This window comes from Palaemon carinicauda, chromosome 35 (assembly GCF_036898095.1).
Source record: "Palaemon carinicauda isolate YSFRI2023 chromosome 35, ASM3689809v2, whole genome shotgun sequence".
Classification (NCBI taxonomy): domain Eukaryota; kingdom Metazoa; phylum Arthropoda; class Malacostraca; order Decapoda; family Palaemonidae; genus Palaemon; species Palaemon carinicauda.
This window is the reverse complement of record NC_090759.1, coordinates 70,063,780-70,081,279: the sequence shown is the minus strand read 5'-3', so window position 1 is coordinate 70,081,279 and position 17,500 is coordinate 70,063,780. Positions and strand designations below refer to the sequence as shown.

The 17,500-nt window shown below is 36.7% G+C and overlaps 1 protein-coding gene across 1 annotated transcript in view; it reads right to left on the bottom strand.

The window, feature by feature from the left end:
- The window catches only part of LOC137627348 (uncharacterized), a 104,287-nt gene that overhangs the window by 17,466 nt on the left and 69,321 nt on the right, over positions 1 to 17,500 (bottom strand). The window contains 6 exon segments of the mRNA XM_068358432.1: positions 336 to 505; positions 603 to 755; positions 2,931 to 3,115; positions 3,340 to 3,528; positions 3,722 to 3,830; positions 4,902 to 5,045. Coding sequence (XP_068214533.1) covers positions 336 to 505; positions 603 to 755; positions 2,931 to 3,115; positions 3,340 to 3,528; positions 3,722 to 3,830; positions 4,902 to 5,045 — 950 coding nt within the window.

Sequence of the window (17,500 nt, the reverse complement as noted above, 5' to 3'; positions counted from 1 at the left end):
ATTCTTTGATACAGAAGTAAAAGCCTATGTACCCCCACGTGATTCATACACGCTCATACACCGTACGGTATTACTTTTTTTGTCTTATCGCTCGCTCTTCCCTGCATTTGATAATAGACCAACCTATGTAATCTTGCTACCTCATATTTTGTTTTGTTTCAATTTTTGTTGCATTCTTGCTCGCAAGGTCTTGTATATGAGCTCGATGCCTGTTTTATAAAGTTTAGTTGTATTCCTCTCGTGGCGTCCATTATAACCTAACAGCCCACTAGCAAAATTGGTGATCACCAGCGTACCAGCTCCCTCCCACCTTCTCCTTCACTACTGTGTCTTACTGTTTGATGATGGCCCCCTCCTTGCTTGCTTGCTTGTCAGATTGCCCAGCCCTTATTGCTGGACACGGGCTCTTGCGTTGGCAGCCCGTCATGGCCCCATCCGACCCCGAATCTTCTATAAACACCACACCCATGAAACTACCGCCCTTCACCAGTGCAGAGGTATTCGCCTAGTTTCAGCGTGCCGCGGTCCAGTTTCGCATCAAGCCATGACTCACTCAAGCACCAAAGCAGACTATGTTCTCGCAGCAATTCCTGAGAACACACCCCAATAGCGTACGACGCCCTCAAAACACCACTTCGAGTAGTATTCGCTATTGCCAGCCACTCGTATAGCAAAGCTTTTTCAGCTCTCTCAACAACCGTTGGGGGGACCAAAAGGCTTTGGTCACCCTCAGGGAAATGACCTGCATTAATCGCCTGCAACGGTCACATGAAAATTCCACCCATGAAAATTCTACTCACGAAAATTTCACCCAGGAAATATCCCCCAAAGAAAATTCCACCCAAAGAAAATTTCACCCAGAGAAAATTCCACCCATGAAAATTCTACCCACGAAAATTTCACCCAGAAAATATCCCCCAAAGAAAATTCCACCCAAAAGAAAATTCCACCCAGAGAAAATTCCACCCATAGAAAATTCCACCCATAGAAAATTCCACCCAAAGAAAATTCCACCCAGAGAAAATTCCACCTAAAGATAATTCCACCCATAGAAAATTCCACCCAAGGAAAATTTCACCCAAGTTTATTTAAAGTATCAAAATATAAAGTTTCGGAAGATTGCCCAAAGAATGGTTAACAAGCAAACAACAATAAATCATTATTTTTTCATGAAGAGAAATTTATGAGTTATATACTTCTGTTTCACACAGAATATATATTTAAAAATTTGCATCTACAATTAGAAAAATTAAATGAAAAATATTGAAAAGGAAAAAAAAAACCAGGCATCGAAACCTTCAACAACGGGTTTATTAAATCTATCATTTAAATAAGAATGATAAAATTTGCTTTAAAAAGAATATATTCAAGAAATTGGATATCGAATGAAAATTTAAAGTTATTAAATTAAGAGAAAAGAGAAATTTAATGAGGGTTATACGCAACACCTCTTAGAAACTTCAAAATATCATTGACATCGAAACATTTGACAAGGTGTCTAAGTCTGGCATTAAGATACTACCGCTAGAGAGTTATATGGTCCTTTAACTGGCCAGACAGGATCCTTTTTTTCTGGTTACGGTTCACTTTTCCGTTGCCTACACATGCACTGAATAGTCTGGCTTATTCTTTACAGATTCTCCTCTGCCATCATACACCTGAAAACACTTGAGATTACCAAACAATTCTTCTTTTGTGGCTACTTTCCTCTTGGTAACGGTAGAAGAGACTCTTTAGCTATGGTAAGCAGCTCTTCTAGGAGAAGGACACTCCAAAATCAAACCATTGTTCTCTAGTCTTGGATAGTGCTATAGCCTCTGTACCATGGTCTTCCACTGTCTCTTGGGAGAGTTCTCTTGCTTGAGGGTACACTTGGGCACAATATTCTATCTAATTTCTCTTCCTGTTGTTTTGTTAAAGTTTTTATGGTTTGTATGGGAAATGTTTATTTTAATGTTGTCACTGTGCTTAAAATGTTTTATTCTTCCTTGTTTCCTTTCCTCGCTGGGCTATTTTCCCCGTTGGTGGCCCTGGACTTATAGCATCTTGCTTTTCCAACTAGTATTGTAGCTTAACAAGTACTCATAATAATAATACTTTTGTATGATTATGGCTTCCAGATGTAAGTGTGATCGCCAGCTCATCACAATCATGAGGTGTAAGTATACGTTCCTTACAACTTTTATAAATCTGTTCAGATCTCCAATACGTTTTAGTTATTGATGGATTACTCTGATGGTTTTCATAAATACAATTAGATTATTGTTATTCTTCTCTGGATTGATTGATTGATTATTAGGTATTATCTGGCATCGTAACTGCAGAGGTCATTGATGCCAAAGAATATAGTTAACGAATATCATGCATCTAATTTCAACTCATGATTAAATCTTATTAAATAAACCAGTATCCACAAGAAATTTAAAAAGGCAATCCACATTACATTCAGGTCCCAAAATTTTAGATAGTATGTAAAAGCCACTGCTATCCTTACTTGTGAAAACTATTTTTGGTAATTTCGAATCATTATTTGCTTGCTGAGAACTCTTATTTTGTTAATTCATTATTCTTTAGATACTTCTTTTTAAATTGTTGTTTACTTGCTAACAACTATTTTTCTCTGGTAATTTAGAGTGATTGTTTCCGTGTTACGAACTCTTATTTTGGTAATTCATTATTTTTATATACTTCGTTTTAAGTTGTTGTTTATTTGAGAACAACATTTTTTGTTAATTTCAAAATTTTTTTTGCGTGTTTAGAACTCTTATTTTCGTAATGCATTTGTCTTTAGATACTTTGTTTTAAATTGTTGTTTACTTTTGGCGGAATTTTCTCCGGGTGGATTTTTCTCCGGGTGCAATTTTCTTTGGGTGAAATTTTCTGGGTGGAATTTCCATGGTTGGAATTTTCCTATCATGCCTGCAACCTACTGCAAATGGCTCTCCTTGTGAGGTGAACCTACTTCGTGTCCTTTGGGTACGATGTCTACCCGACCCTGTAAGAGCTGCCATCTCCGATGTCGATACTTTGCCTATGAAGGACCTGATGACTAAAGTTGATGCCCTTATGGACAGCCACTTCACCACCTTCAAGACCTCCATCAATGCTCCCATTCCTGAAAAAGAGGGCAACAATTCAACATCAACTAAAATTGACGTGAAGGCAGTCGGAGACAGACGCCCACCTCATGACGTACCGAGGTGCCGACAAAACTGCCATATGCCAACACCAGCTTGCAACCCAACCAACGACCTTTCCAGCCACTTACTGACGCCCATCGGCAGCAATTTATGCTACTGCCACTCTATATTTGTGGCTGCTGCGAAGAAATTTGCAAACGGTTGTCAGTGGCCAAAAAACTTGTAAGTAGGTCATCGCTTATCACTAATCTTTCCTTTTTACATGATGCAGGTAAGGGCATGTGGTTTTTGGTAGACACTGGGATTTGCCGTTCTCTTTTACCAAGGCCACTCTCCAAGAGTAGTCTTTCTAAGCCTGCTGACTTCTGCCGGGTAGCTGCCAATGGATCTGCGATCCCCACCCACAGGTATGGAACATTATCATTTGGGAGCGTCAAATATCATTGGAAGTTTCTCATTGCTGATGTCGCGTTCCCGATACTCAGTGTGGATTTCCTCTCACATTTCCACCTCCTGGATGATATTGCTCACCGACAGTTAGTCAACGCAGAGTCTTACTCATCAGCACCTCTTCAACCTACCCATTCTGACCTCGCTCTCCACATTAGCACACCCACGAATGCCTATACCCACCTCGTCATATCGTATCGGAAATCTTCTGTACAGAACTCTGCCAAACGCCCACGGTCCCTGCCAAACACGGAATTTATCCCCATATCAAGACAATGGGGATCCCAGTGTTCGCCAGATTTAGGCGTCTGGCTCCGGATCGTTTGGCAGCCTTTAAACAAATGTTCGCCGAAATGGAAGAAATGGACCTTCACTAAAAGGGCTCAAGCCCATGGTCGTCGCCCTTACACATCGTCCTGAAGAAAGATGGCTCCCTGTGCTCTTATGAGGATTACAGGTGCGTGAACATGCAGACAGAACCGGATCACATCCCCCTCACAAACATTGCTAACGTTACCTCCTGCTTGCACAAAGCGAAGGTTTTCTCCATGCTCGACCTCTTGAAGGGGTATTATCAAGTGCACATGAACCCAGAAGACATCCCCAAGACTGCCATCACCACCCCTTTCGGTACATAACCCTCAAATATTCCTGTTTTGGCTTCATAATTCTGGAGCAACATTTTCAGCACCTTATGGATGACATCTTAGGGGACCTCCCCTTCTGCATCATGTTTGACCGCCAACAACAGAACACCTTTGTAGTCTGATATGACAAGTGTACCTTTGACGCCAAAAAAAAGTATCATTCTTAGGGCACCGCATCACTCCTGAAGGCGTCCACCCCCTCCCTGAGAAGATAGCAGCCATTCAAAACTTCCCCACGCCCTCGACCATCAAAGCACTGCAAGATTTCCTGGGCATGATCAATTTTTATCACCAGTTCTTGTCAGTCATCACTGCCAATCTTGCACCCCTCTATGCCTCCCTCAAAGACAAGCCAAAAGACCTGAAGTGGGGTCCCCTTCAAGAAACAGCATTCTGCAACACAAACAATGCCCTATCTACCGCTGCTGCTCCCACTTTTCCATTACCACATGCCCCTCTCCTCTCCAGCAATGGCAGCGATGTCGCTATTGGTGCTGTACTCAAGCAGGTGGTCAACGGCTCACACCGCCCATTGGCCTTCTTCAGTAGAAAACCATCCAAGGCAGAATCTGGCTATTCTACCTTCAACCGTAAATTGCTGGTGGTGCATTTGGCTGTCCATCACTTTTGCCAGTTCTTAAAAGGTACACCCTTCCTCCTTCACATGGACCACATGCCTCCGAGGTATGCCTTCACTTGGCATTCCAATGCCTGGTTCACCTGTCAACGTCAATATCTCTCTGCTGTAGCTGAATACAATTGCACCCTTCAACACATCCTCGGGAAAATTAATTGCATTTCTGACGACCTGTCAAGAAATATATTGGCCACCATTCACCTTGGATTAGATTACAATGCCTTGGCAGAAACCCAATGAAAATATCCAGAGTACCAAGCATGCAGGACATCCTGCATATCCCTCTGTTGGGAAGACGTCCCCTTCGACGACTCCAACGCCACCCTCCTCTGTGACGTCTGTACTGGTAGACCACGGCCATGGATAACTAACCTCATGCACCGACAGGTGTTTGATTTAATTCATGGCCTCTCACATCCCTCGTGCCAATCTACTGCACACCTACTGAAGACGAAGTTCATTTGGCACGGCATTACTAAGGATGCTAAGGATTGGGTCCTTGCCTATACTTCATGCCAAACCTCAAAAGTATATCGACACACAGAGTCAGGAGTGGGCACCTTTCCTCAACCTCAAAGTCATTTTGCCCGCATTCACGTTGATGTAGTAGGTCCCCTACCCACATCACAAGGACATCGTTACCAGTTTACGGTCATTGACCGCTCCACTCATTGGCCTGAAGCCAGTTCCATGGTAGCTGCAACATCCACCTCATGTACATCTGCCTTACTCTCAGGGTGGATAGCAAGATCAGTATCCCTGAGCATATTACTTCTGACAGGGATACAACTTTCACCTCTCAATTGTGGACTTCATTAGCGAATCTAAAGGGCATCACCCTACATCCTACAACCGCCTACAACCATACCGCCACCGGAATGGTTGAACTTTTTCATCGAACCCTTAAAGCAGATTTGGTAGCACTCTGCAATGACTCCAAATGGTTCACTCAGCTTCCATGCGTCCTCTTAAGACTAAGAGCCACTCCTAAAAACACCTTGGATGTCTCAGCAGCTGAAATAGCGTATAGCTACCCATTGATCATCCCTGCTGAATTTTTACCGTCTATAACCTTCTCTGATAATCTCCAGCACCTATGTCACATTGTGGGAAAATTTACTCCATACCGCCAGACTTACAAGCCCCCAGCAAAGTAACACATACCGACAGATCTGCACTCAGCAATACATGTTTTCCTGTGCAACGACACTAGCAAGCCATCACTAATACCCACTTACATGGGCCCTTTCCTCGTGATCCATTATGCACCAAAGGCTTTTTAATTAATATTCGTGGCAAAGAAGACTGGGTCTCCATTGACTGCTTAAAACCTGCATATCTCCTGCTAGCTGACCCACCTACAATGCACCTCTCAAGAGCAGGGTGTCTATTTCACATGTGTCATTTTTAGGGGGAGCCATGTACCCCACAAGTTTCATACATACATATATATATATATATATATATATATATATATATATATATATATATATATATATATATATATATATAATTACTAGCTATGCTACAAGCATAGTTGGAAAAGCAAGATGCTATAAGCCCAAAGGCTCCATCAGGGAAAAATAAACCATTGAGAAAATAAAATAAGGAAATAAATAAACTATATAAGATTTAATGAACAATTAAAATAAAATATTTAAGAACAGTAACAACATTAAAACAGATCTTTCATATCTGATTTATAAAAAGACTTATGCCAGCCTGTTTAACATAAAATCATTTGAAGTTCAACCAATTCAACTACCCAATAAGGAATACCATTCTACAACTTGGCCACAGTTGGAATAAAACTTCTAGAATATTGTGTCATGAGCCTCATGATGGAAAAGGCATGACTGCTTTTCCAACTAGGTTTTTAGCTTATCTATAGTTGCCGCGGTCTATCTCGGCGAAATAGGCCACGCCCGCCTTCTTATGTCATGGCATGCTTCCACCACTCACGAGAGTTCCTACTCCGCGTAAGCACAACATATGTTGTTCGACAAAATTTCTAGTATAATTTGAGTACTGGGGCATTTTCCTATTCAATATCTATTCCACGCTATCTACCATTATCTTCTGGGTTCTTGGATTGGATTTGTACTTATCAGCACCAGGGCCTTGGAGGCTATTCAAAACCTATAAGGAACAGGAGGAAAACCTTATCGTTGCAGTTTGAAACAAAAGCTTAGAGACTTCTTCATCATCATTATCATCTCCTACGCCTATAGACGCAAAGGGCCTCAGTCAGATTTCGCCACTCATCTTTATTTTGAGCTTTTAATTCAATACTTCTCCCTTCATCATCTCCTACTTCGCGCTTCATAGTCCTCAGCCATGTAGGTCTGGGTCTTCCAACTCTTCTAGTGCCTTGTGGAGCCGAACTGAAGGTTTAGTGAACTAATCTCTTTTTTCATATAGACTTCTTATGTATATTTAATTTCATAATTTCTTTCTTCACTGGGCTACTTCCCCTGTTGGATCCTTTGGGCTTGTAGCATTTTGCTTTTCCAATCAGGGTTGCAGCTTGGCTAGCGATAATAATAATGGTATAGTAGATAACTAAAACAGAATAATTATACCGAGTTTCTAACAACAACGATTCCTTACCTCCAATTTTGCCAATTGAATTAAAATCATTTAGATACGAAACAAATGTCACTTTGACTGACACACTGTGCCCTCGTAAATTTGCTTGGTTTCCATCAACATTACTGAGAGTATCCTTTCAACGTTGAATGTATCAAGGTGGAAATCGTTCCCTAAACGTAGCAAATTGTGATTTACGCCAGGTTGTGGAGGATTAATTTTTGTTTTATCTTTATTTCGTTGTTTGCCAAATCGAAAGAGGCCACTCCTCCGACTGCACCTTCACCCATGAACGTTTTCATCAGTCCCATTACTTGCCTCATCATAGCTTCCATTCGTTCCTCCTTCTCTCTTATCCTTATCTCAACACCCTCTTCCACTCTCTCTACAGTTCCCTTAAGAGCTGTCAGTTCCTTTCTCACCTCTTCATTCTCACAACTCGGCCTCTTATTCTCTAACAACAACTCTTCATTCTCAACTACCCACTTCTCCTCACGCTCCTCACTCTACCATAATTCCTCCCTTAATAACTCTTCCATTTTCATCATTCCTAAGTCTAATTCTAATCCTAATTCAGTCCTTCGCCCAAGAGTCCAGTTTTCAATCCCACCTCAGCAGTCCCTGTTCGGGCGTCAAAATGATGTGGAGTTTGTTGTTGCAACATCCCGCCACATGGTTACCAGGTGTGTGCAGCTAAGTTTAAAGGACACTGTAATGAGCGTTAAATAGTGCACCGCTTGAAATACGCTAGTGGCACTAACCATCCCGCCACTTCTTTTTTTCCATACTTTGGACTTTACACAAATACTTCTATACCTCCTGATTCCTTCCTCCTCTAACTTATATGTGTCTCCACTTTCCTCACCCTTACAATTCTTGTATCATACACTACGTAAATACTTTATCCAATCATTTTCAGCATTTTTGCTTGAGTTCACATTCAACATCCACATTTCAATGCCGTAAAGGACAGTTTTCTGAACATCCCTTTCAAATTATTCCATATTAGCTTCCTTCTCCCAAATAATTAAAAAAAAAACCTTGTTACCTTATTATGCGACTCATGACTTAGGTCACTCAAATACGAGTCATTATACATACCCAACACAACACACAAGAACCAACGCTTGAATGGTGGAAATTCAAAAGTTCAAACTTGCAGCGAATGTTTATATGTTGAACAGGTTGACATAAGTCTCTTTTTGAAGTTTATATATGAAAGATCTGTTTTAATGTTGTTACTGTTCTTAGAAAATTTTATCTTAATTGTTCACTACTTCTCAAGAAGTTCATTTATTTCATTATTTCCTTTCCTTACTGGGCTATTTTTCCATACTGGAGCCCTTGGGCTTATAGAATCCTGGTTTCCCAACTAGCGTTGTATCTTAGATAATAATAATAATAATAATAATAATAATAATAATAATAATAATAATAATAAGAAGAAGAAGAAGAAGAAGAAGAAGAAGAAGTATTTCTACTATCGATATCAACAATCATGACTCCATCTTCTTGGCTTTCATCTACCTTGAAATAACCGTTTTTCTTGATTTATAAAAGAAACGTAAACTTTCCCCATATTTCCAACTTTTTACATAATTTCCCTAACAACCACCTGACCCATGCATCAATGTTTCTGTCTTCCTTTTCATCCTACCTAACAAATTCCCTGGCCTACTATGCCTTTCCCTTCCCTGATAATTATCAAAATCTTCATCATCGTCTTTACATTTACACATAATGTGAACATTATTCTTGCTTCTTACATAGACAAAACAGACATAATCTGATCAGTCATCTAATTTTACTTACTGTTCCCAACTAAAGGATTCCAATAAAGCAAATCCATAAATTCCTTTGTCTCTCTACTAAATCCTTTAAATTCTTTCCTTGTATCCTTAACAGAAAACTCATTCATCTAATTATATTTACTGTATCAAACTAAACGATTCCCATAAAGCAATACCATAAATTCCATTGTCTCTCTTCAAAAATCTTTAAATGCTTTCCTTATATAATTAACAGAAAACTATACAGGCAGCTTTACGTAGAAAACTATAGGAACTTGGAGACTTCGTCACTCTAACACCTAGACATGACCTGTTAGCATAAGGAATAGGCTATAGACGAAAGGTGATATTTTTGTAATAGTTTTATTTATGAATTTTGGCCATAAGGCACTGTGATCAGGGAGGCCATTCAGTAAAATAAGGATAGAATCCAAAATCTTCACTATTAAGTTGATGGTAAAGAGATTTAACAACAATATGGAAGAATTTGTAATTTGTAACATGAGAACTTTATGATACCAAAGCATTTAACAATGTTTCTCCTTTAAAATTGAATGCGTTTTCTTTCATGATGACTGGTTTTCTTTCTTTATTATGCCAGACTAAAATATACACTGGTTGTGACTCTTTCACGAGTCTGCTCGAAAGTAAAGTTCCATCTCATTTTTCTTAATCACCCACACTTGTTACCCGTGTTGACGAAGCCTTCCCCCGGGGGGGGGGGGACACTTGTGACCCGGTGGAGTTACCTATTCTACTTAATTAACAAGTGAGTCATCCTATTATAAACTATACGATGTTATTACTTTTGTACACGACCCGTCATAAATGACAGCTAAATATTTATATAGATATGAACACACGCAGATTCAACCTTTTCCAACCCCTCCCCCTTTCCTAAGTACTGTACAACCCATATTACCTGTAGTTATATATATATATATATATATATATATATATATATATATATATATATATATATATATATATATATATATATAGCCTTACACTTACTTTTTATTATATAGGGGAGACTATCATTATTACTAGCAAAGCTAAAACCCTGCTGTGAAAAGCAAGATGATATAAGCCCAAAGGATCCAACAGGGAAAAGTAGCCTAGGATGGAATGGAAATAAATGAATTACGTGTGAAGTAATAAATAATTAATACAAAATTCTTAAGATCGGTAACAACATTAGAATAGGTCTGTCAGCCTGTTCAACATATAAAAAAAAAAAAAAAAATTGCTGTAAGTTTGAACATCCTGATTTGGAAGATCATTCTACAACCTGGCCATAGCTGGAATAAAACTTCTAGAATACTATGTAGTATTGAGATTCATGATGGAGAACACATGACTATTAAAATTAATTGTGCATACCTACTATTACGCACAGGATGGTACTGTCCGGGAAGATGCGAATGTAATGGATGTTCAGAACTATGAAAAATCTTATGCAACATGTATAAAGAACTAACTAAACGACGGTGCCAGAGATTAATACATAGACCAGTAATTAGAAGTTAAATAGACAATAAGTTTTTGTCCAAGATGAGAGTCAGCAGCTGAACACCAGACAGGAGAACAATATTCGAAAGAAGGTAGAATGAAAGAATTCAAAACTTTCTTCATCAGAACATTTTGATCAGTGAAAATCTCAACAAGTCCATTTTATGTGCAATTAAAGAAGAAACTAACCGAATATGTTTCTCAAAAGTGAATTTGCTATCAAGAATCAAACTTAAAATGTTAAGTCATACAGAATAAAAGAAATTTTATCAATGCAGAGATCTGGGTGATGAGGAGCCACTGTCCTCTATCTATTTAGAATCATACTTTGACATTTGTCACGGATCAACTTCATGCTCCATAATTTGCGCCAAGCACTAATCTTACCTAGCTCTCTATTCAAGTATTCAACAACTCCAGATCTACATTCAGGAGATGGAATTAATAAAAATAAAAAAAATAGTAGAATCACCTGCATATGACCAGATTGTTTTCAAGGATAAACCACATGCCATGTGTATAAAGCACGAAAAGTTATGGGCCAAGAACACTACCCAGTGGGACACCCGATATCACATTCTTATAGGCCTACTCACTATGGTGCCCACTAACACCAACCCTTTGATATCTACTACTTAAACATTCAACAATGTTGCTAAGAAAACACCCACATACACCCAACTGTTTGAGTTTGAAAACAAGGGCCTCATGATCAACACGGTCAAAGGCAACACTAAAATCAAGGCCAAGCATTGGAAATTGTAATAAGGGCATCACATGCTCCAAGACCTTTACCAAGCCAAATTGCAAACTCGGGAACAGATTATTATCTTCAGCATACCTATTTAGTCTGTATTTCATTCCGATTTGAGATTATTCATGTTTCATAATTTTGGATGTTATGAATACAGAAAACAAGATTCCTATCGTTTGTAAACAATGGTATGCGCAAACATAAAATGGCAAAAAACTTAAATTTTATTCAATATAGTTTAGATAGTAAAAATTATTGAGAAATAAAGAGATAAATTAAAAGAAATTTAACTATTGTAAATGAAAACTAAAACAAAAATCCACGGAAAAGCAGCTCTATCCAATTATTGCATTAAAGGAACAAGCACAAAAGTAGGCCTATTCTCTTAAAGATGAGTAAATTGAAACCTAAAGCAGATATAAGAAGTCTAGAACATAGCCTAAGACTGTAAGTCATAGTGATGCCCAATAAGACGAGAGAGAGAGAGAGAGAGAGAGAGAGAGAGAGAGAGAGAGAGAGAGAGAGAGAGAGAGAGAGAGAGAGACGCCATCTATAAGGAGTAAGATGTTTTTAGTATTAATCTGATTACTTTATACTGACTAATTCTTTCTGGTTTGCAGCCCAGTAATTTTACTCATCAATAATAATAATAATAATAATAATAATAATAATAATAATAATAATAATAATAATAATAATAATAATAATAATAGTAATAAAAATAATAATAATAATAATAATAATAATAATAATCAAAATACAGAATAATGAGGAGCAAACTAGATGAATTTTTCGTGATAAAATATACCCATAAATTGTTTTTGCATTGCAAATAAGTTAACTAGGAACCAGTCATAACACTAGGCCTTGTATATTCACCCTCCCAAATTCCTACCTGGTTACGTAATTTCCTACTAAACAATTCCAAGATTTCTTAGGTCTTCCTGCTGACACTCCCCACCCCAATTATCTTATATGCCACTTTTCTGACCTATTTCTATCCCAAGCTTCATGGGAAAGAGCTACTATTCTCACCTCGAAAACCGCTCGGTCTATCTACACGTTGAACGGCCATCCTGACTCATAAATGTGTAAAGCTTATTAAACTTAAAACCCTAGAACTACTCGATTCCGAAATTGTCTTTATTAGGTTCTGGGCAAACTTTGGAATTCTCTCCCTGCTACATGCTCCCATGATCCCTACAATCTGCGTGTTCATGGGTAGGCGTAGAGTTCTCCTGCTTGAGGGTACACTAGGGCACACTATTCTATCTTATTTATTTTCCTTTTTTTTTTTTCTTTTTAGGTTTTCATAGCTTATAATATTAGGCTATATGAGACTTATTCTAATGTTACTCTTCTTAAAATATTTTATTTTGTTAGATCTTTACTTCTCTTGTAGTTTATTTAATTTCTTATTTCCTTTCCTCACTGGGCTATTTTCCCTATTTGAGCATTTGGGCTTATAGCAACCAGCTTTTCCAACTCTTGGTTGTAGCTTGGCTTATAATAATAACAAAAACAACAATAACAATAATAATACCGATAATAATAATAATAATAATAATAATAATAATAATAATAATAATAATAATAATAATAAAGGAGTACAAGGTTAACAGCTATGAAATCGTATGGCAACTTTCCAAATAACAAAACGTTCGTTTTAAAAATAGATAACATTGCAGAGAGAAGATAGGCTTTATAACAATCATGTTAACTAATTGAGGATAGAAAATAATAGAAAGATATTCACATATATTAGTATGTGCTTACGGTAAAAAATAAAAAGTTAAGAACAGTATTAACCTTTGTTACAATACATTTGTGTGTTCTTAACTTTGTACCGTTTTGGCACCGCTTGCTATTGGGAGCTTTGGTCTCAGGACGTCTACAATTGCAGTTGACGGACTCGTAATAATAATAATAATAATAATAATAATAATAATAATAATAATAATAATAATAATAATAATAGGCTTCGAATCCCTAAAATTACTATGTAGGTGCAATGGGAATGTCTAAGAAAATATTTTAATTTTCTTATCTCATTTCGGACTATTGCTGAGTACGCCAGTTGTCTGCCGGTTAGTCATTTAGTAAAAGAAAAATAAATAAGCAAAGAAGGCAATAGTTTTATACTTGTTATAACTGTTCGAGAAACAAAACAAATTGAACAATCTGCCTTGCTCTTCCCTAACCTCCTCTTACTAACATAACTTTAATCCCAAGACAATTTACTACCAGTCACCTCCTTTCGAAACATGAAAACATTTAATAGGTTAAATTAACTAAACATGCATCGGCAATTTTACCATATAAATAGAAATGATAAGGTTATTTTTCTTTCTGGTAAGAAGAAAAAGTAAAGATTGCTCTATAGTGAATAAATGATTTTGAAAAAAAAAAAAAGAAATACGCAACCAACACATAACCTACTTTAGGGAGGTAACGTGTAGCGTTGGAATAAGTTTCCTGACAAATTTTAACTTCCTTCAGGGAATAAGGAAATTTTGGTTACCTCTTTCTATGGGTTATATCAAAAGAACATGAACCCGCTTTAAAGTATTCCCAATTCTACCGAAATGTACTGTACTTCCTTCTTTTGAAGGGACACAAATTATGAATTTTCCTACCGAAATTACGTAGTGAAAAATCCTACCTCTTGGACAAGACCAAAAACAATAGTGACCCTGATATTTCGTCATCTATTATAGGCTAAGTTTTCAAGCTTGATAAGTTTTGATGTTTAACCAAGTGAAACTATAACGAAAACCTGAAATTTCCTAAAAAGTATAATCCGATAGCGATAACAGAATCGTAAACGCTCGAAATTTGACTACCAAGCAAGCCTAGACCTAAGACAATACCAATGTTTATTAGCCTACTCTTGAATGAAGTAACTTCCTAGCTACAGGAATATCAATAACATCAAAATATGAAGCTTTTTAACGTAAACTGCAATCTGCTTTTTATATTTTGTTTATCGATCATCATTTTCTTCAGTCAATTAGGCTACTAGACTCAATCTTTACTATCTGTCGCCATGGAATCAACGAATCATATATGCCCAGAGTTCTCAACGAGTTTAAAACTAATAAAACAAATAAGTACTTACCAAAGGCATACTCTGCCATTACATTTCCAAGACAGTGTAAGCACGATAAACCAAACCAAATACACATATGAATAAATTAACGTCACAGACACACACACACACAAACGGAACGGAACGAGTTAAACATTGTCACAAACAAAACTTACGCGATGGTTCTTTTCCGAAAGATGGTCAGTTTTGTTTTCATGTAATTGAAAACCAGACCTACTTTTATTTACAATATTTTATCATTAAGATAGAAATAACTTGTTTTAATCATTCTTCAGTTTTATATTAAAAGATAAATAACCAATTACGAAGGATAAGGAACACATTAGGTATTAGTAAAGTTGACGATGCAACGAAAGTTCACCACTCCGTTTCTTTTCTTTTTTATCCGTTATTTCATTAGGAAAGCGGCGAGATTATGGTGGTAGAAATGAAATGGAACACAGTAACTTCAAGACATCCTAATACTAGCTAACATTAAAAGCAAATTTTCTTCTGCAGCTGTTTAATTTATTAATTGATAGCCATGTTTTTTTTTTTTTTTTTTTTGGCGTCGTAAACATAAGTTTATACCACCATCTATTGCAAGTGTCTCACTTTTCTTTCGCAGCGTTATCCCTACAAATAGTATGGTTGACTGCCAGCCTCTACAGTGCCTTCTGTTACAGGTATTCTCTTCCACCAAATGTTCTCTCCACTTCATCCTTCAGCTTAACTCTCCATCTAATTTTATGCCTCCCTCTCGATCTTCTCCATCTGACAGATTCCTCCCAACCTTACTTCACTCCCTCTACTGTAAGTCACACGATTGGAAATACATTTGACTTGTTCTTTTACTCATTTATCATATCCCAAAATGTCATTTCAGGTTTAATAAATTCTATTAAATTTTCTAAGTGGTGTTGCTATCAAATGCAAATTCACCTTTAAAAAAGTAACTTTCTATGTAACCTGCCACACTGGCTCACCATAGACCTATTCTTTCATGCACGAGGGATAACTCATAAACCATAACTCCCGTTCTTTATAAAAGCCGCCATTATTTATGTGCCTGCTGTAACAACCAGATACATGATGTGTAGAGCCATCAGAGGTAAATTAATCTGACGAGAATGTCTCAAACTAGGCTGACATGAGTCTCTTTATAGTTTATATATGAAAGATGTATTTTAATGTTATTACCCCTCTTAAAATATTTTATATTAATTGTTCATTACTTATTTTGTACTTTATCTCTTTATTTCCTCACTGGGCTATTTTTCCTTGTTGAAGCACTTGGGTGTTTATAGCATCCTGCTTTCCCAACCAGGGTTGTAGCTTAGCTAGTCATAATGATAATTGAAGTGACTCCACTTTGTGTTTCCCATAAAACAGGAAGAATAAATAAAGAAAACCTCAGTATAACCTCCGCTAATTTAAGGGAGTTCACCTTCACCGCTACGTTTTCTTGATATAGACAATTGTGAGAGCCATTTCACCAAAGGGCTATTTTAATGCGCATATTTACACGATATATATATATATATATATATATATATATATATATATATATATATATATATATATATATATATATATATATATATATATATACACACACACGTTAGTAGCACATTGAGATCGGAAGTTGTAACGGCTCACTTGCCCAAGTATCCTACCCCTCTACCATATCCTTCGAGACAAGGTTAACTCTATTCGGGGAAGGATAGCCATGGCTTGTTATTAACAAGTCCGTGCTTTATACAAGATATCTCTCGGGATATTCGCCCCAGAGGCCAGAACTCTGTTGATACCTCTAAGGTAAAATTTCTTTGATATACCACTGGCAGAAATATCCCTAGAAGCTGCCAATAAGGAACTTCCATCAGGACGACATGGCTCGAGACTATATATATATATATATATATATATATATATATATATATATATATATATATATATATATATATATATATATATATATATATCCTCAACGAGGGTACCTTCACGTGGTGAAAGGGTTTGCGTATCGCCATGAACAGCAAAGCTGTACTAGTCAGCGCCACCTATACTAGGTTGGTTTGCTGTGAGCTCTCAGATTAAAGTATCCCACCATCACCAATCCACGGTGGTGGTGAAATGGCCAAACCCCAGATATGAATAGGGACACGCTTTAGGCCCTTGTCCTGCAGTGGACTAAAAACGAAAATATTTGTTATATATATATATATATATATATATATATATATATATATATATATATATATATATATATATATATATACGCACTGTGCAAGATTTAAATAACAAACTATACATCAACAATGTCTTTATTTCCCTGAAAAAATAATTGGTAGATTTCTCTAAAAGTCTTATCCACAAAGGCAATGATAACAACACACACTCCTAGGTTTGGGCATTTCGATCAATATGTACATTATCATGAGGATCACCACAAACTTGTACCTTGCATATATACAAATACCTCATAACTCACACAGACAAACACACACACATATATATATACATATATATACAGTATATATATATATATATATATATATATATATATATATATATACATACATATATATACAGTATATATATATATATATATATATATATATATATATATATATATATATATATATAACATACACACACACACACACACATATATATATATATATATATATATATATATATATATATATATATATATATATACATACTGTATATAAACAAGATGTATATCACAATGGAAGTAATATGATTAATTGCAGCTCGTGAAATCAAAGATACTGATTCAAATACACTTACGACGTCCACAAGACAATCAAGGAGATTTCCTTTATCACTGACCGTTGGCTCTGTCACGCCAAGCTTATTTCAATTG